The sequence below is a fragment of the Rhinatrema bivittatum genome, chromosome 11 (assembly GCF_901001135.1).
Source record: "Rhinatrema bivittatum chromosome 11, aRhiBiv1.1, whole genome shotgun sequence".
In the NCBI taxonomy this organism is placed as follows: domain Eukaryota; kingdom Metazoa; phylum Chordata; class Amphibia; order Gymnophiona; family Rhinatrematidae; genus Rhinatrema; species Rhinatrema bivittatum.
In genome coordinates, this window is record NC_042625.1 from 54,979,933 (window position 1) to 55,000,099 (window position 20,167).

Sequence of the window (20,167 nt, forward strand, 5' to 3'; positions counted from 1 at the left end):
AATTTTCTTAATAAGAAGGAGATTCCTATCCCTTTACCCAATAGATGCTGTAATGTAGGTGGTGTTGCATCAATATTAGGATCCAAGACCACATTGAAATCCCCACCCAAAATCAAAACATGGTCCAAGAATTTACTAGCAGTTCAGAAAAAAAAGCATGATTATAAACATTTGGTGCATAGATATTATCTAACAGATATTACTGATTATACAGTGACCCAGCAGCAAAAACACAGTGCCCATCTTTATCAGCAATAACCGTCTCAACTTGAGTGTAATGGTAAATGGAACCTACTCTGAAGAGAAAACAGTGTTAGGTGGAGTGCCTCAGTGTTTGGTTTTGGGACTGGTTGTGTTTAGTATCTTTGTTATTGACATTGCAGAAGGCATGGAAAGTAAAATTGGTCTATTTGCGGATGATACAAAGATTTGCAATAAGTGGACATGCCTGCAGGAGTAGAGAGAATGAAAAGGGATTTGAGAGAGCTGGAAGAGTGGTCAAAGATTTGGCAGCTAGGATCAATGCCAAAAAGTGTATAGCCATGCATCTGGAGTCTGGTAATCCAAAAAAGCTGTATGTGATAGTGGGGTGAAAAATTGATGTGCACGGATCTTGAGGTAATACTGTCTGGAGATCTGAAGATGGCGAAGCATGTGACAAGGCAATAGCTAAAGCCAGAAGAATGATGGGCTGCATAGAAAGAGGAATAACGAGTAAGAAAAAGGAGGTGATAATGCCCTTGTACAGATCCTTGATGAGGCCTCACTTGGAGTACTGTGTTCAATTCTGGAGTCCATATCTCAAGAGGGACAAAGTAGGGATGGAGGCGGCCCAGAGTCCAAAATGGTATGGGTCTTCATGAGAAGATCTATGAGGAGAGGCTGAAGGATTTGAATATGTATACCCTGGAAGAGAGGAGGTGCAGGGGAGATGTGATAAAGACCTTCAGATACCTGAAAGTTTTAGTGATGCACATTCAACAAACTTTTTTGTTGGAAAGAAATCAATAGAACTAGGGGGTCACGAAATGAAACTCCAGGGAGGATGACTCAGAACCAGCATCAGAAAATATTTCTTCAAGGAGAGGGTGGTGGATGCCTTGAATGCCCTTCTGGAAGAGGTGGTGAAGATGAAAACTGTGAAAGAATTCAAAGGGGCATGGGATAAACACTGTGGATCCCTAAAGGCTAGAGGATGGAACTGAAAAAAAGAATGCATTGGGTAACTTGCTGGTGTGGCGGTTACTACCCTTAACCAGTAAGCCTTCATACTCTTCATGCAACTCCCATCATGGCTCTCTGCTTCAATGGCAGGGGGAAAAGGGGAATTGGATTCAAACCGCAACCAACAAGGGCCCTGACTTTTATGTTCCGGGAAACTGATAAGCATGGTGCAGTAGATACTACCGTAAGTTTGCTGGGCAGACTGGATGGACCATTTGGTCGTTTTCTGCTGTCAATTTTGTTTCTATGAAATGAGAGGTTCTTATGAATCAAAATCAAAACCGCTCGCTGGCCGCCAGAATATGAAGCAGAAATAGTTTGACCTACCCAATCCCTTTTAAATTTAAGATGTTCTTTCAATGTCAAGTTCGTCTCTTGTAAAAACAAATTTGGGAATTAGATTTTTTTAAAAAGATTCAAAATCTTTTTGTGCTTTATAGGGGAATGGACGCCAACATACAACAAACTGAATTTTTTGTGGACCCACATCTAGAAAATCAGGCATACAAGCTATTATAATTTGAGAAATGTAAGAGAGGAGTGCTTCCCAGCCTAAACACCCCCAAAAGTAAACAGGATGCTTACAACATAAGTAATATCTGTTTTTAAGCTTCTATCCTGCAGAAACCCAAGATACCAACAATAGGGCTCCATGTCCACTAACGAACTGTTACGGCCTCCTTATGGATAGTATGGAACCACAGTTTAGACCGCTTACCTTGTGGTTGGAGAGTCGGGAACCAGGGGGTAAGCCCAGAGGTTGATAGATAATTCCGGTCGAGGCAGGCAGCAGATAGAGTAGTCCAGTAGGCAGTCCGAGTCGGGGCAGGCAGCGATCAGACAGGAACCAAGCAGATAATCCAAATAGGCAGCAAGCAGAGTAGTCCGGTAGGCAGTCCGAGTCGGGGCAGGCAGCGGGCAATCAGGAACCAAGCAGATAATCCGAATGGGCAGGCAGCAGGCAGAGTAGTCCGGTAGGCAGTCCGAATCGGGGCAGGCAGCGAGTAATCAGGAACCAAGCAGAAATCCAAATAGGCAGGCAGCAGGCAGAGTAGTCCGGTAGGCAGTCCGAATCGGGGCAGGCAGCGAGTAATCAGGAACCAAGCAGAAATCCAAATAGGCAGGCAGCAGGCAGAGTAGTCCGGTAGGCAGTCCGAATCGGGGCAGGCAGCGAGTAATCAGGAACCAAGCAGAAATCCAAATAGGCAGGCAGCAGGCAGAGTAGTCCGGTAGGCAGTCCGAGTCGGGGTCAAAAGGCAGCGAAAACAGCAGCTAATCCCACAGAGAGTCCGAGGAACCAATGTGGCCGAAGCAGAGAGCTAGAGACACTGCTCTCTTTAAATAACCCTTTTTCCCGCGCAAATGCGCCTCTCCCGGCGTCTGACATCAGGGGGCGTGGCCAGCCCCCGAATCGCGCGATGCTTTGTGCCTTGTTCTGTGCCGGAGTGCTGGCGCGTCTGACGCAGGGAAATGCCCCGACCACCACCGGGCCGCGGAGAGGACGCTGCGATGTCCGTCCTGCTGTTCCCCGGATCCAGGCCGATCCCACCCGCGCGCTGCCCTGCTCTAACCCGCGCACCCGAGGTAACACGAACTCTACCATGCATACATCTTATGTCCCAAACAAGCACATACCACACATTCACACAACAAAACAAGCTGATGAACAAATACATGTCCAAAACAATCTTCAAGGGTCTGCATTCTCTTCTGCTAGACGTCTCTTTTAGCGAAAATGTACCCTGCGAGGGCAATAGATTAATCTTCCCCATCGAATACTGAAGAAGACCAAACTTGTTTGAAGAAGTCTCTCTCTCTCGGAAATTTCCCACATAATTCGGGCAACTGAAACAGAGAAAAACTTGAAAGGCTTCATCGCTCTGAATTCGAACTAGTTCCAAAAGAAAAAAAAATTTTTTCCTTTCCTTTTTCTTTCATAAAACCTAAGAATTGCTAAACTGGGTCAGACCAAGGGTCCATCAAGCTTAGTATCTTGTTTCCAACAGTGGCCAATCCAAGTCACAAGTATCTGGCAAGTACCCAAACATTAAATAAATCTCAAGCTACTATTGCTTATTAATTATTAGCAGTTTATGAATTTTTCCTCTAGGAGCTTATCCAAACCTTTTTTAAACCCAGTTACACAACTGCAGTAACCACATCCTCTGGCAATGAATTCCAGAGCTTAGTGCTGAATGAAAAATAATTATCTTCGATTTGTTTTAAATGAGCTACTTGCTAATTTCATGGAGTGCCCCCTAGTCCTTCTATTATCTGAGAGAGTAAATAACTGATTTACATTAACTTTCAAGTTCTTTCATGATTTTGTATACCTATCATATCCCTCCTCAGTCATCTCTTCTTCAAACTGAACAGCCCTAACTTCCTTATCCTTACCTCATAGGACAGCCATTCCATGCCACTTATCATTATGGTCGCCCTTCTCTGCACTTTCTCCAGTGCAACTATATCTTTTTTTTTTTTTTTTTTGAAATGTGGCGACCAGAATTGCACACAGTATTCAAGATGCAGTCTCACCATGGAGAGATACAGAGGCATTATGACATTTATCATTTTATTTGCCATTCCCTTCTTAATAATTCCTAATATTCTGTTTTTTGATTGCCACAGCACACTAAGCCAACAATTTCAGTGTATAGAAACATAGAAATGACGGCAGAAGAAGACCAAACGGCCCATCCAGTCTGCCCAGCAAGCTACGCAGTTTATCCATTTTTTTTCCCATCCTTTTTTCTCCCTCCCACTCATCACTATTGGCTTCCAGCACCCTCCGGCCCCAATTCCCTTGCACCCCTCCACCAATGCAGAGAGCAGCGCCGTATCTGCATCCTAGTGAACATCCAGCTCAATCAGGGGTAGCAACCGCTGCAACAAGCAGACTACACCCCTGCCCCTTACCCACCCCTGTTTTGTTTGCTTGCTTGGTTTTTTTTATTTTTTTTTGGAGATGGCAGCCCTCCATCCTTCCGCTCCGTGAAGGTGGAACACCAACCACTGGCCACTGGCATCCCGCTCCGTGAATGCCTCTGTGGCTACTGCCGCTCCGTGCAGTGTTTTGTTGCATGAAGGTGGAACACCAACTACTGGCCACTGGCATCCCGCTCCGTGAATGCCTCAGTGGCTACTGCCGCTCCGTGCAGTGTTTTGCTGCCTGAAGGTGGAACACCAACTACTGGCCACTGGCATCCCGCTCCGTGAATGCTTCTATGGCTACTGCCGCTCCGTGCAGTGTTTTGCTGCCTCCTCTTTATTTACGCCCACTAGGCTTGATGGATCCACAGTGTTTATCCCACGCCCCTTTGAAGTCCTTCACAGTTTTAGACTTCACCACTTCCTCCTTGGGAGGTAACTTCTAAGATAGAACCTAACATTGTGTAACTACAGCAAGGGTTATTTTTCCCTATATATATCACTTTGCCCTTGTCCACTTTAAATTTCATCTGCCATTTGGATGCCCAATCTTCCAATCTCGCAAGGTCCACCTGTAATTTATCACATTCCGCTTGAGATTTAACTACTCTGCATAATTTTGTGTCATCTGCAAATTTGATCATTTCACTTGTCGTACCCCTTTACAGATCATTTATTAATATATTAAAAAGCATCAGTCCAAGTACAGATCCCTGAGGTATTCCACTGTGTTACCTTTTTCCACTGTGAAAACAAGCCATTTAATTCTCTTTGATTCCTGTCTTTTAACAAGCTTGCAATCCACAAAAGGACATCACCTCCTATACCATGACTTTTGAGTTTTCTTAGAAGCCCATCATGCGGGACTTTGTCGAACGCCTTTTGAAAATCCAAATACACCACATCTGCTGGTTCATCTTTGTCCCCATGTTTATTCACCCCTTCAAAATTATGTAGGAGATTTGAGAGGCAAGACTTCCCTTGGGTAAATCCATGCTGGCTTTTTTCTTTTCTTCCTTTTTTTCCTTTTTCATTGTCAATCACATTATCAGAAAAAGGAGGGTGAATCTTCCAAGTGTCATAAAAGCTGATGATAAAAAGAAAATATCACCAGGCACGACTGAGCCAGCTAGGGGGACATTCTAAAAGAGAAAAAAATCGTACCCCATAAAAATAGAAGAGAAATGTCACAGAAACAGTCATCAGGAGGTAGTTTAAGTATGTAAACAACTAAGTGAAAATTTCAATGAGCTCGATTCAGTTCTGCAGCCAGCAACACACAGAAGCATATATTAGCTATGCGCAGTCTTAAAACAACTGTGTCAGAAGTTAGGAACCAGCCAAAAATATTGAGAGACAATCAAGAAAATAATTCCCATTCAGTCCTGCGCCTCGATTTCACTCTCTCATGGAGGCCATAAACCTCTGGGCTTGATCCTTCTTCTTCAAGATAACCACTTTAGAGCCATGAAAAACCTTTATAATGGCTGGTAAGAGGAATGTGAATATAGGCGACATTTGTCGACGCACTTCAGACACTTTTTGGGAAAAGTTATTGAATAGAATAAGTTTCTGTCCCTTGTATTCCAAGGCCCCTGGCCGCTTTTTAAAGGCTTTCATGATGCAAGCTTTTATTCGCAAAGTTGAGGCGTGCAGTGACCGGTCTAGGATGCTGCATGTTTTCCCTTACCAGGCCGACCCTATAGACTCTTTCCACTATGATCGGCTCCGTTTCCAGAGAAAGGCCCAAACATTTGGGAAGACAAACTTGCATAAAATGCATAAGATCTTCCTCTCTAATCTGTTCCGGAAACCAATAATCCTTAAATTTTCCTTCTGGCCCGATTCTCCTAGTCTTCCAGGCACTCACGCAGCACTGCATTATCCTTCTTCAAGTCAGCTACTTGCGTCATAAGCTGATCAGAGGAGAGTTCTTGAGCCGCCACTCAATTTTCCAGGTCTGTTAATGATTGTGTGTTTTGCCATGCTATCTTTTATTTCATCCATCGAGGATTGTAGCTTAGAAAGGTGGTCTTCCAAATTTATGGAAACCATCTTCGAAATATTTCTAACTAAATCTTCCTTGAGGTCAGTAATAATTTTTTCAGTATCGTCCACCATATTGCCTTCTGTCGTTTTTGTTTTATCTTTGCCACACTCACCAGTTTTACCGGCATTACAAGGTTAGGGCAGCGTCCATTGCTCAGGGTACACAACAGAACATACAAGGAAAGAAAAAAAGATTTTGGGGGTAGTTAATCAGCAAAAATTAAGTAGGCTCTTCTGGAGCTCCCCAGCGTGCGACTTCTCAGCAGCCATGCATAACCGGAAGTCAGCTCCCTTTCCTTCATATGGAGATGCGATTCCTTTCTTATCCTGGGCCTCTATTTCCACGGAGTTGTGAATTGTTTATATCAAGCCTTTTTTCTATAGGGTTAAGTACAGCTCCAGATTTCTCTCCTGTGGGAATTCCTCCCCTGGAACTCCTGGAAATCCAGAGCAGACGAGGAGGATTGGGAGGGGAGGAAGCCCTCCTGTTTTGGTTTTGTCACTTTTAGACCTTAAGGATTTAAGGGTAAGTGGGAGGAGGGGGAATGTTTCCATAGGAAAGATGATGTTTAGCTATAGTTTTAGCTATAGTTCAGTCCCTAAGATTGCTGAATGTTGTGGAAGTAAAGGATTGATTATATAATGACAAGTTTAAGAAAGCCATCAAAAGCATTTCCATGGTATAGTTCATTTAGGGATTTGATTTCTGTATAATGGATGCTCCAGAAATAAAATTTAAAGTGGGTAAGATTATGGTGAGGCTATATGTCCTCCTGGCTCAAAAAAGGGAAAAGATGAAATCTCCTAAGGTGGACATGTTCATTTCTGCAACCACTAGGAGGGCTTCTATTTCTGTGTCTCTGTCTTCAAGGATGATCAGGATAAGCACATAGAGGATATACTTAAGCAGGCATCAGAGGCTGCTGTGTGCAGTGGTATTGTTGCTAGGGCAGAACTGCATTTGCACCACACATACAGGAAAGTTCCTTGGGATATGTTTGTATGGGGGGAGGGGGACAACAGTTTTGGGGGATTCAGCTCAGATGGAACTGGGTAGGAATTGGTACATGCTTTAGCTAGGAGTATGACTTCCAGTGTAGCTATCGTCATTTGCTGTGGATACGTAACTGGTCAGCAGATTCAATTTCAAACACAAGTTGGGCCAAACAATCCTTCAGATAAAAATCTTTTGAAAAAATCTAGGAAAGCTGGTGAACCCATGGGTGAAATCAAAATTTCTCATATTGCCCAAAGACGATGTGACCAACAGCTAGGAGCTGCTTTAGGGGTTTCAAGCATATAATGCTGAGAAGGTCGACAGGAGGCCAGCAGTCTAGATCCTTTAGTGTTTTCCAGTCCTTTCAGAACTGCAAGAAGGGAGGTAAAGATTAAATCTTGGGGAGGGTCCAGAAGTTCCCAGACCTTTCAGTAAATGTGTGGGAGATGATTATCAACTTTTTACCAGATGAATTTTGGAACAGCAGGCTTGGGGTGTAGGGAGCCTCTTTTTGGGTTTTTCAGACAAGGTGGTGAAAATTTGTATGGTTGCTTTGCTCTGCCCTAAGTTGGTTTTGCCCTTTTCATCTTAACTAAATGATATATCTCCTTTCCTTTTAGAGGGATTCAGGTGAAAGAGTATGATCAACTTAATTGTCCAAATTTAAGAGAGGGGTTTGTTCTGTTTAGTGGTTCTAGAAAGATCAGAGCAGGTTTGAAGACTTGTAATAGCTTGTTGGATTAAGAAAGTGATGGGGAGGCTTACATATCCAAGAAATTGAGGGTATGCCTTACCAATGTGCAGGTGGCTTCATGGGCAGAACTTAGTCTGATGTTGTCTGCTCTGCAAATCTCTAGTCGTCTGTGCATATTTCTTTGAAGCATTATCATCTCAACCTTTAAGCCAGGAAAAGGGGCTTCTTTTGATTCGGAAGTTGGAGTGGACTAGGCAGTGTCCGTCCCACCCACCCAGTAGAGGAATAGCTTGGGTATATCCCATATGTCTGGACTGGTGTGGCTGGATAAATAGGAAAGTCTTATCTGATTATTTTCTTTCCTTGAGTTTAGCGAGACCAGTACAGGTCCCTCCTTATCCTGCCAAGTGTATTATTCTCCTGATTCCTTTCAGAATAACCGTTTGTGTGTGCTAGTCAGCATGATGGATATTAAGGTAATAAGCCTCATCAAGAAGTGCAGGATATGTCATGTTTTTTGTTCCCTTGGAAGCCCTCAGATTTTTGCATAGAGAGTGAGGGGAAAGTTTTACTGTACTAAAAATGTTTATCTTAACTTATGTAGAATACTGGCAGGCTGAGGTCAGCATGGGAGCGTGTATAGGGAAATGTCAGCAAACCTGGTTTGGGACTATTGGTTGGGAGGCATAAACCCATGTGTCTGGACTGGTCTGGCTGGACTCAAAGAAAGGAAATTATCAGTTAAAAATGAATATCTCCTTTGAGAAGATTTACAAAACCAAAAGTTTTGGTAATGTATAGTGAACACTGACTAGGGTAATAAAATACAAAGATGCCATCATCTTCTCTAAAAACTATTTCTATCTCTGTTTACCATTGCTACTGTTCAGTAGCATAACTTCTATGTCTGGGATCTGAGCAAGCCTGATTTCTAGCTACTGATTAGCTTGTCTTTCTCACTGCAGGGTGTTGAAGTATTGTCTGACTTTGCCCTGGATGGACTCAAACAGGTTATGGCTGTGAAGAGCCGTGTGGTACTGCCATACCTGGTACCTAAGGTAAAAGTCTGAGAACAAATCTCAGATACATACATTGAAAAATCATAAAAAGTAGACTTCTAAATCATATTGGACAAATGCCCAGGGTTGCATTTTACATTCTGTTTTGAAGTTTTCTTTCTTGCATAGTTCCTGTGATTTTGGTGCTGACTAAATATGTCATACCCTTCTTACCCTCTGTAGTTGACATGTCCTCCTGTGAACACCCGAGTCCTAGCATTCCTATCATCTGTGGCAGGAGAGGCTTTGACACGGCACCTTGGTGTGATCCTGCCTGCTGTGATGTCTGCCCTGAAAGATAAGCTGGGAACAGAAGAAGAGATACAGGTCAGCCTTCAAGTTCATTCTTTGGTGCATTTGCCTTATAAGACCATTTCACTAAACCACTGATGAGCATGGTTTATAACACAAAATCCAAAACATTTTAATTATTTTTCAGGTTCTCAGTTTTTCACTATCATCTTTTTATTTCTGGTAATTGTTACTCTTGAAACCTGATGATAGATTCTTGCTCCATGTGTTGACAGCTGTCCTCACAGATGCTTTAGGGGGCAGATCATACCACAACTAGATGCAAGAATGTGGCATTGTGCTATCAAATGTAATAGCCAGTTACACAGCTGCTGATTCACTTTATAGTGAACTTTCCATATGACCTTAAACATTGGTTGTATTATTGCTTAAATTGTTTTCTTCCATGACTATAACTAATTAAATATTGAATTTGTGCTGAAGTCTGCTGTTGTAATGGATATGGACAATTGGAAGGATGCCACTTTTCTTCATAAGCACATAGTAGAATCATTGCTGTATGCTCATTTTATTTATGATGTGGACAGAAGTTCTTTGTTTTCCTTCTTTAGGTTTCCATCTCCTTGTTGGCTTACATTTATTTTATTTTATTTAAAAATGTATATATCATACCAAAACTATCAGAGTGATTTACAATAAAAACATACATAATAATGTAAAAACAAATAAAAAAATCACCCTCTTCACTGCTAAACCCTTTACCCCTTCAATCCCATCCACTCACACACTAGGGAACAGGAAAGCCTTAAGATATTTCCAGAAGTTTTGATCAGTTACAACCATGCTACAATTGGGAACATATTCCATAGTGGTGGAACTATGCTAGTAAACGCCCTTTTATGAAAATGCAACTGAAATCCATATCCCACGGAAATTGAAAACCCTGTAAAGACCACAGAGGCTGATGTGTAACATACCATTCCAGCTTATCCTACAAGTACTTCGGTCCATTATTCTGCAAACAGCAAAAGCCACTGTTATTAATTTAAACTTTATTCTCTCCAACACTGGTAATCAGTGGATGTAAATTAACAAAGGAGCAGCACTCGTATTTCTATTCTTACCATAAATTAACCTAGCCGCACTATTTTTAATTAAGTTGGAGCTTCTTGATCACAGCAATCGGCATCCCTATCAACAAAACATTACAATCTAACATCCCAAAAATTAAAGATGAAACCACTGTCCAGAAAGGAAAATCATTCATATAAGGCTTCAGTTGCCTAAACATTCATAGTTGCAAGTAGGCATGCTGAGCTACCTGAGAAATGTGTACAGTACCAAAGATAAACTGAGTCTAACATGACCCCCAAGCTTTTAACATTAATCAAAATCTTTGTAACAGAGCCATCCAATACAGGCCCTACTATCTGGCTATCCAAGCCATCAATCAACCTCCTTATGCCAAGAAGTTTGGTTTTCGCTTTATTCAAAACCAGTTTACTAGCATTCATCCAACAAGCGATCTTTGTCAGTTACTAACCAGATCAACAGTTGCAGCTATGCTTGAATCAATAAGTACTAGAAACTGGATGTCATCTGCATAAAATATATGTAGTGACATCCAGCTGCCAAAAAAGGTCAACTACAGGATGGACTGAAATGTTAATCAGCAAGGGTGAAAGGCAGGAATCCTGAGGAGCCCCCGTCTGTAAAATCATTGGTTGCGAATATGCCCCTGCCACCTGCACTATCTCAGTCTTTCTGTCCAAAAAGTAAGCAATCCAGGCTAACACCTGCCCACTCAAACCACCTAATTACATCTCTCCAAGATAACTGTAATTTTTCAAATCAAACGTGCAGGCATGGTCTAGCAGGATCAAAAATACTGACCAACCAGCATCAAGGTAGCAAAAGAAATCATTTGTTAAGGACATCATTACCGATTCTGTGCCATGTTCAGGTCTAATGCATGACTTCCCATCCAACAAACCACTAGAACCTTCCAAAAATTCTGATAATTGACTAAGGACTATTTTTTTCCATAATCTTCCCAAAAAAAGGCAAATTAGAAATTGGCCTATAGTGACACAGGAAACTGCATGAAAAATTGGTCTGGAGGAGGAGAGAGACAAGCTGGCATTTGCTGACAGAGTGAATACTTCAGAGATGGAATAGTAAAAATTGAGGATTGATCGAAGAAAGGTGAAGAGTGATTTAATGTAAGAAAGTCTAGCATTATGTGTTAGGTATGATCATAAGTTTGCCAAACAGCATGGCAAGGCAGAAGTAAGCTCTTTTTCTCTCTCTACTGCCCTGTGCTTTTTAATTCCTAGATCACATTTTCTGGAATAAATTTATGCTTTCTAACTACTCAGCTTCTTCCATTTCAGTTCTTAAACAGATTCTTGCTCTCTACCTATGTCTTTTGACCTTCATCTTTCGGATTCCTGGCTTTGACTTTGAATTATTATTTATAATGGATTCAAATTTGATTTGGTTAAAATGTTCTATCAGTAAATAAGTAAAAAAAAACCAAAACTTTTTTCTAGGAGTTGGCTAACTGCCAGGCTGTAGTCTTGTCCGTGGAAGATGAGGCAGGGCAAAGAATTGTTATTGAGGACTTGCTGGATGCTACACGAAGCCCTGATGTGGGGATGCGGCAGGCAGCAGCTATTGCTTTGAATATCTACTGTGCTAAGACAAAAGCAGACTACACTGGCCACCTCAGAAACTTGGTCTCTGGTCTCATCCGACTCTTCAACGATACAAATAGTGTAGTGCTGAATGAGAGCTGGGACGCCCTCAGTGCCATTACCAAGGTGAGATGGAATAACATTGATGATGATATAGCATGGCGTAAAAGCTAATTTGGTTATAATTATGTCTTTGGAATTATGTCATTAAAGGTCTGAAATCTGTTAGAAGATACCCTATTGCATTAAGGATTTCCTTGAAAGCATGCCTTAATTTTGCACCATGTCTTAAATTTTCTGCAGAAACTGGATGCTGGGAACCAGCTAGCTCTTATTGAAGACCTACACAAAGATGTGCGCATGGTAGGGAATGAGGCCAAAGGAGAACATGTACCAGGATTCTGTATCCCTAAGAAGGTAAATTACATGTATGATCAGTATCCAATAGAGAGTGAGTCTCTGGAGTCCAAGAATGAGTCATATTGTGTCTTTCAACTGGAATATTTAGTTGTTCCCACAAATGTCATCTTGTTTCAAAGTAAATTTTTAATAAGCTGTAGATTGATAGTGGAAGACTGCAACTGGTTATTACAGTTGGAGGAAGGAAAAAGTCTGTTTGATCCTGAATTTTTGCTCTGATTCTTTGGTCAGGGAGTAACATCAATTCTGCCAATACTGAGAGAAGGTGTGCTAACTGGAAACCCAGAGCAGAAAGAGGAAGCTGCCAAAGCTTTGGGACTTGTTATCAGACTGACATCAGCAGAAGCTCTGAAACCTTCCGTGGTGAGCATTACCGGACCACTCATCCGCATTTTAGGAGACAGATTCAGCTGGAATGTCAAGGTGGCATTGTTGGAGACACTGAGCCTGCTGCTAGCCAAGGTAAGTTGTAAAACATTGGCACTATGTATTATGTAGAATATGTCTCAGTATGTTTCTATACAAGCAACAGAAACACTCATCTTATACAGCATAACCATCTAAAATTTACCTATATATTCAACTCCTTTCTCTAATTTCATTTTAATTGAAAGGGACAAAAGAAGCTAAATTACTCAGTTAAAATTCTTCTGCCTCTTTTGACATACAGTTTCTGAAAGACTTTTTCTCATTATTCAGGAATTGTTAAGTTCTTGATAATGATGTCACCATAAACACAGTGGAGGCAGTTCTAAAGAAGGGTCCATATGAGATGAGACTTCAGAATCTTAATTTGTATAGCCTAGAGGAGGGGAGAGAAAAAGGGGTTTCCTAGCATGTAGCCAGATGGACTCAGGACCAATGGGTATTGTGCTCTTCTGCTAGCAGATGGGAGATGGAGTCAGATTTCAAAGCTGACGTCACTCGATATATACCCCTGCAGTAACTTCAGCTCTTCAGTATCTCTCCGTTTCCTAGCAGATGCGGACACTATCCCACACACTAGAATCACTATTCTAGTGAATTACGGCACTATTCTTATGAATTACAGCAAAGAAGAAACAAAATTTACCTTAAGGAAGATCGAGCCCCGCTCTCCTACGGTGATATCTAAGGGTCCCTCCCCCAGTCGAGAATTCCTGAGGTTGATCTCCGATATCCCTCAGAGGTGTGCCTTGGTCCAGAACCTTTTGCCAAAAAGCTTGTATAAGAGGACATTACCAGATCGTATGAAAATAAGTGCCCCTTTACTGTCAACCTCTGCCAACATGACCAAGAGCTATTCCTAGGTTTTCTACTTGGTTGATTGGGCACCTGTGAAAAAATGTAAGAATTATATTACTTTGTTATCGAAGCCTCTAATCTTAGTCTTCCACATAACTTTAACTTTCCCCCATATCTTTTCTGACAAATCCCCAAGTCCTTTTCCCATTTTTCCTTAAGGGGAATCAAATTCCAGAGGTATAACATCCCTTGAATATTATAACCCCTACCAACCATATTAAATTATCCCAGATAGTTGTCCCCACCCAACCTTCGATGAGGAGTCCTTTATCTCTCAAATCATTTCTGATCTGTGTTTGTAGAATCATCTTTGTGTAAACCAAATTCTGTTTGGAGCTCAGAGAGATTTTTTGCTGAAAATTTGAACATATTGAATCCTTATTGTATCCCAAGTTATCCAATATTTTCCTTTCATTATATGCCATTCTTTTTATTTTTATGTTTTTTAAAATATTTTTATATTCTGATTTTTCCAAAGAAAAAATATTTAGTGAAAGAAAGAAATATTTTTCCAAAGAAAGAAATATTTAGTGAAAGAAAAAATATTTAGTGAAAATTCGTGGGAGACTTTTACTTCTTTGTACACCTTCTTACAAATCGTTTTAGTGGCTAATATCACTGGATGATTGTTTTTATTAGCAATATATAATTGCCAGGCATTATCTAACACTGTAAAGGTATCCAGAATTTCCTTTTCAAGATTTAACCAGCAAGGTTTTTTTCAAGTTTATTTACTGGAGCTCTGAATTATTTGCAAGGCCCACTAATATATCGGGCATGGTAAACCCAAGCCACCTTCTTCCCAAGTAGTCTGCAGTAGATTCCTCTTAATTCTGTGATGTTTCTTTCCCTGTACGTACCAGGATCAGTCCAGACTGCTGGGTTATGCCTCCCTTCCAGCAGATGGAGTCAGAGAGAAACTGAAAAACACCTCCTACATAACCCGGGGTGCCACCTGCAATCCCACAGTATTTTCTCTGACTCCAGCAGATTGAGAGGCATATCCTGCGGTCCTGATCTTGGTTTTCCCTGGGGCTGTGCCCCACCAGGTTTGAACACCTTAAAAAAAAAAAAATTATTATATATCAGCAATAATACAGCTTCCGAGCCTTTGACTGGATCATTTAAAAAAAAAAAAAAAAAAAAGATCAAAAAGCAATTTTCTGACTTCTTTCTCTCATCTATTTTGCTGAAGCAGCCACCCACAGGCAGGCAAGGCAGGGCATTGTCCTGTCTCTACTTTCCGGAGTGTGTTTAAGTCTGGCCCAGTGAGAAGAGAGGGGGAGGATTTACTGGTGGGCCAGTCACTCTCCCCCTCCCTCAGAGACGCTTTCATTCCTCTGATTCCCCCCCCAACGCCGTTCCCCGTGGGCTGAGTTTCGTTTAAAAATAAAAAAATGCATATATCTCGCAGAATTTTACTTTTTTCTTCGTTTGCGATTTCCTTCCTCAGCTGCGCCTGCCAGCACTCTCCCAGGCCTCCGGAGGGGGTGGAGTTTCCACAAGACTGCAAACTATGCCTAGGGGGATGGTGTGCAGCTCCTGTGGAGAGCCTGGGCTCCGGCTCTCCCACGAAGGCCTCTGCTCCCGGTGTCTCCACGGGGGCGAGGGGCCTTCGCAGCGCGGCGATTCTGCACGGGGGGGGGGCGGCCATTTCGCGACGCAGACAATTGCGAGAGGCACACGGGGTAGAGGGGCAGGGGCCTAGCTCGCTCCCGATTAGCGCGGGAGCAGCGGCCATTTTGTCTGCCTCAGACGGGGACGCTGATGACTCGAAGGAGGGAGGGGATCTCCCTCTCCCACTGTCCCCGCTGCACAGACCGCGCGGTTTGCCAGCCGAACCAGCTGCTCCTCCGTGTAAGTCCTCGGGGGGGTCCTTAAAGCGACGGCAACCTTTTTCTTTAAAATTTATATTGTTGCTGCATAAAACTTATCTGGAGGCGGAGACTGAGTGGGATGCCCAGTCTCCCCTCCCAGCAAAGATCCCAAGGGACTCGGGGGGTAGGTTGCCTGATAGATTGCCTGATCCGGTGGACCCGGTGGATCCGGGTTGTCAGGATCCTTTCAACCTTGCTCTGGACGATAAGGGAGACAACGTCACCCAGGTGGAGGGCGACGACCCACAGGTCCTACGTCTGTTCCATAGGGAAGAACTGGACCATTTGATTTTGCATGTGCTGCAGGAGCTGGAACTCCCCCTGTCTCAGGAATCGTCGGATTTATCTATGGGGGATGCAGCGTTAGTGGGGTTTCGCGCCCCACCACAGACGTTCCCCTTTCACCCAAAGCTTTCACAGATTGTGTCCCGGGAGTGGGAGACCCCGGAGGCCTCTTTGAGGGTTACCAGAGCCATGGAAAAATTATAGCCACTCCCTGTTGAGACGCTTGACCTCCTTATGGTTCCAAAGGTGGACTCCGCAGTCATGGCCATAGCCAAGCACACTACTATTCCGGTGACTGGGGGCACTGCGCTTAAAGACCTACAGGATAGGAAGTTGGAAGCGTTGCTTAAGCGTATATTTGAAGTATCCGTCTTGGGGATACGAGCAGCTGTATGTAGTAGTTTTCCCTGTACGTACCTGGATCAGTCCAGACCCTGGGTTATGTCACCAATCCAGCAGAGGGAGGCAGAGAAAACATTCTACTGACTCTGACGTATATCCTGGAGCACCACCTGCGGTCAATCAGTATTTCTCTGTCTCCCAGCAGAGGTGGACGTCCCTAACCCCTGCAGTCTGTGGCAGTTTGTTATTTTTTAGTCAGGTAGTTTAGGAGTTAATTTTTTGCAGGCTTTCTTTTTCTTTTGAAGAGAGCCTGTTCTTTTCATTTAAGTTATTAAAAAAAAAAAAAGTTTTATTTTTTCTTCACAGCCGTTTCACTGCCTCCCGGGAGGTTGCCAAGTCCTGGGAGGACGTTTCAGTCAGGTTAAAAAAAAAAAAAATTCCCTGTACGTACCAGGATCAGTCCAGGACACCTGGGTTGTGACTCCGCACCAGTAGATGGAGACAGAGCAAGATCAGTTGGACTTGGCTACATATAGCGACGTGCCTCACACAGCCCCTCAGTCTTACTCTGTCTCCAGTAGGTGGTGCAGGTGCAGTCACAGCCTCTGAGTGCCCTGAGGACTGATAGATAGTTAGTCAGGGTTCATTATTGGTTTATTGGTTTTGGTTTAAAAAAAAAAAAAAAAAAAAAATTAATTATTATAATAATTTAAGGTGAGAGTAGGCAAAAAGAAGCTGTCCGTCCTGCCTCCCAGGGGGGTTGGAAGGTTCTGAGGGGACCATCCCCCCCTGGTTGAGGCCGCTGCTGAGGGTCGAGGACCCGGTCTACCAAAGGCAGCAGCGTCGGGGGTGACACCGGGGAGCCCGGTTCACTCACCCCCAACAGAAGCAGGAGCCCCAGGACTGTGGACAGCGGCAGGTTTGATTAAAAAAAAAAAAAAAAGTTAGCTTTTGAGTTCAGTTTTTTTTTCTTGTGCCGGCTCTCCGTTTCTTCGCCGGGGGGGGGGGGGGAGTCACTCTGCTCGGCGAGGGGAGGGGAGGGGGGGGGGGGTCCTTTGGGCTGTTAGAATTTAATTTAATGAATTTAATTTTTGCCTTTCTTTGCCCGTCCATTCCGCCGCGACCGCGAGGATGCCGAGGGGAACGGTTTGCCGCGCTTGCGGCTCGGCGCGCTTGCGGCTTTCTCGAGAGGGGATTTGCTCCGCCTGCGTCCCGGGCGGGGAGGGACTGTCCGGGACAGGCAGGGGGGGCCGATCCCGGTCGGCACGATCGCCGTCGCGTCATGCCGGCTGACCCCTTCCCGCTCAGCGCGGGAGCGGCGGCCATTTTGGGGTCAGCCCGCGAAATTGTGCGGGAACCTGCAGGGGATACCGGCATGCCTCCCGCGTTGTCGCCTCAACAAAGGCCTTTGGGGGGGGGTTGCCCCGGGGGGGCTGAATCCCCGGTGGAGGCTAGTGAGGAAGTGGACTCCTCGGATCGGGGTCGTCGTTTTCGGCCGATTTTGCGCTCCTACTGCGCAAGGTTTTAAAATACAAGGGCCGCAGGCGCAAGGAAAAGCATGGCCACACTAAAAGGGATGGTCCATGGAAGAAGAAATCCCGGGATGGCCCAGATTTCTCCCCGGCTCCAGCAACAGGAAAGCGGCCACCAAGAGGTGACCCGCAGGATACGGAATCTGAGTCCACCTCACAGGATGAGGTGGATCCGCCCGGCGAGCCCCCGGGGGGGGGGGGGGGGCGATGGAGCGTCAGGGGACAGTTCTGCCCAGACTGGTCCGGGCAAACCATCGCAAGCCTGTGATGGGGATGACCCTAAGGTGGGCTAGGGGTAGAAGCCCCGCCGACGGTTTCGCGTCCTGGTGCAAACATGGACCCAGTTCTGCTGGGTCTCACTGGTCCAGCGGTGGCCTTCCCATTCCATTTCTCGGCGTCGGACATCTTGTTTCGGGAATGGGATACTCCTGAGCTGGGGCTGAAGGTGACCAAGGCAATGGATAAGCTCTACCCACTGCCAGAGGACGCACTGGAACTTCTACGGCTTCCGAAGGTGGACTCGGCGGTGTCGGCGGGTAACGAAGCGGTCAACGATCCCGGTCACAGGGGCCACGGCCCTTAGAGACATACAGGACAGGAAGCTGGAGGTGCAGCTCAAGAAGATCTTCGAAGTTTCAGCGTTGGGGGTCCGGGCTGCCATCTGTAGTAACTATGCCATGCGGGCTAGTTTGCGCTGGGCCCAAGTTCTACAGGCGAATGCAGGTCTCTCTGCTGAAGAGGCCACGCAGGCGGATCGACTGGAGGCGGCCATTGCTTATAGTGCGGATGCTCTCTACGATCTACTGCGTACTTCGGCTAGATCCATGGTCTCTGCTGTCTCGGCGCACCGCTTGCTTTGGCTTCGCAACTGGGCGGCGGATGGATCCTCCAAGGCTCACCTTGGAGCGCTGCCCTTCAAGGGAAAGTTGTTATTCGGTAAGGAGTTGGATGATTTGATGCTTTCCCTTGGAGAGAGCAGGGCTTTTAAGCTCCCAGAAGACAGGTCCAGAACCCGGTCCTCCTATTCTGGTAGGTCCCGTTTCCGAGGTAACAAGAGATCTCGTCCCCAGAGGTCCTCTGGGTCCTTCTTACCGCTCGACTTCTTCCCGGGCCTCCTCGTGGCCGCAGTCCTTTCGGGGGAAGCGTTACGGTAGACAGGGAGGAACCCCGTCCGGCACGGGGCCCAAGGCCTCTCAATGAGATACGGCTGGCCCATTTCTTACGGCAACCACAGGCCTTTGTTCCAAACGTAGGGGCGAGGTTGACCTTGTTTTTCAAGGAATGGGCCAAAATAACGTCCGACCAGTGGGTCCTCAACGTCATAAGGCACGGTTACTCATTAGATTTTGCATGGACTCCAGCAGACAAATTCCTGATGTCGCCCTGCAAGTGCCCAAGGAAGACGGCGGCAGTGCAAAGCACCCTCCGGCGCCTAGAAGCCTTAGGAGCAATCTTCTCCGTACCTCCCAATCAGCAAGGCACAGGTCGTTATTCCATTTACTTCATCGTGCCGAAGAAGGATGGCACGTCCCGGCCAATTTTGGATCTCAAAGGGGTAAACAAATGCCTGCGTGTTCCACACTTCAAGATGGAAACGATTCGGTCAGTGATTGCCTCGGTACGTCCAGGCGAATTCCTGGCCTCCTTGGATATCACAGAGGCGTACCTCCATGTAGGCATCCAGCCGTTCTTCCAGCGGTACCTCAGATTTTGCATCTTGTGCAGGCACTACCAATTCCGGGCTCTCCCCTTCGGACTCGCCATGGCTCCTCGCACGTTTACGAAGGTGATGGTAGTGGTGGCGGCACAACTTCGACGAGAAGGGTTCTTGATACACCCCTACTTGGACGATTGGCTGATTCGGGCCAAGTCCGAAGGTCGGTGCCGTCAGGCGGTGGCCAGAGTCCTCCAGCTGTTACAGACCTTAGGATGGGTCGTCAATCTCAACAAGAGTCAGCTAGTTCCTACCCAGTCCTTGGAATACCTGGGAGCCCTATTCGACACAAAACAGGGCAAGGTATTTCTTTCCACGGATCGTGCACGCAAGCTTCAGTCTCAAGTGCGTCGATTGTTGAGTCTTCAGCTGCTGCTGGTTTGCGATTATCTGATGGTTCTGGGGTCTATGGCGTCCACACTGGCGTTGGTTCCTTGGGCTTTTGCTCATCTACGACCATTACAATCTGCGTTGCTTTCCCGATGGAAGCCAGTGTCGGAAGAGTTTCACCTACCGCTTCTGCTCACGGCCCAGGCGAGGGCCAGTCTTCACTGATGGCTCGATTCGGACCATCTCACTTGCGGAGTATCCCTGCTAGTTCCCGACTGGACAGTGGTGACGACGGATGCCAGCCTCTCCGGTTGGGGAGCGGTCTGCCTAGACAAGTCAGTGCAGGGCCGGTGGTCCTCCGTCCAGTCGCAGTGGTCCATCAACCGTCTGGAAACCAGAGCGGTACGTCTGGCTCTGCAGGCCTTTCTCCCATTGGTCCGGGGGAAGGCGGTCCGCGTGTTGTCGGACAATGCAACAACGGT

General features: G+C 45.3%; 1 protein-coding gene across 1 annotated transcript in view; it reads left to right on the forward strand.

Moving 5' to 3' along the window:
- Window positions 1–20,167, forward strand: part of GCN1 (GCN1 activator of EIF2AK4) — a 433,190-nt gene that overhangs the window by 332,966 nt on the left and 80,057 nt on the right. The window contains 5 exon segments of the mRNA XM_029571925.1: window positions 8,861–8,953; window positions 9,137–9,280; window positions 11,758–12,027; window positions 12,205–12,318; window positions 12,553–12,783. Coding sequence (XP_029427785.1) covers window positions 8,861–8,953; window positions 9,137–9,280; window positions 11,758–12,027; window positions 12,205–12,318; window positions 12,553–12,783 — 852 coding nt within the window.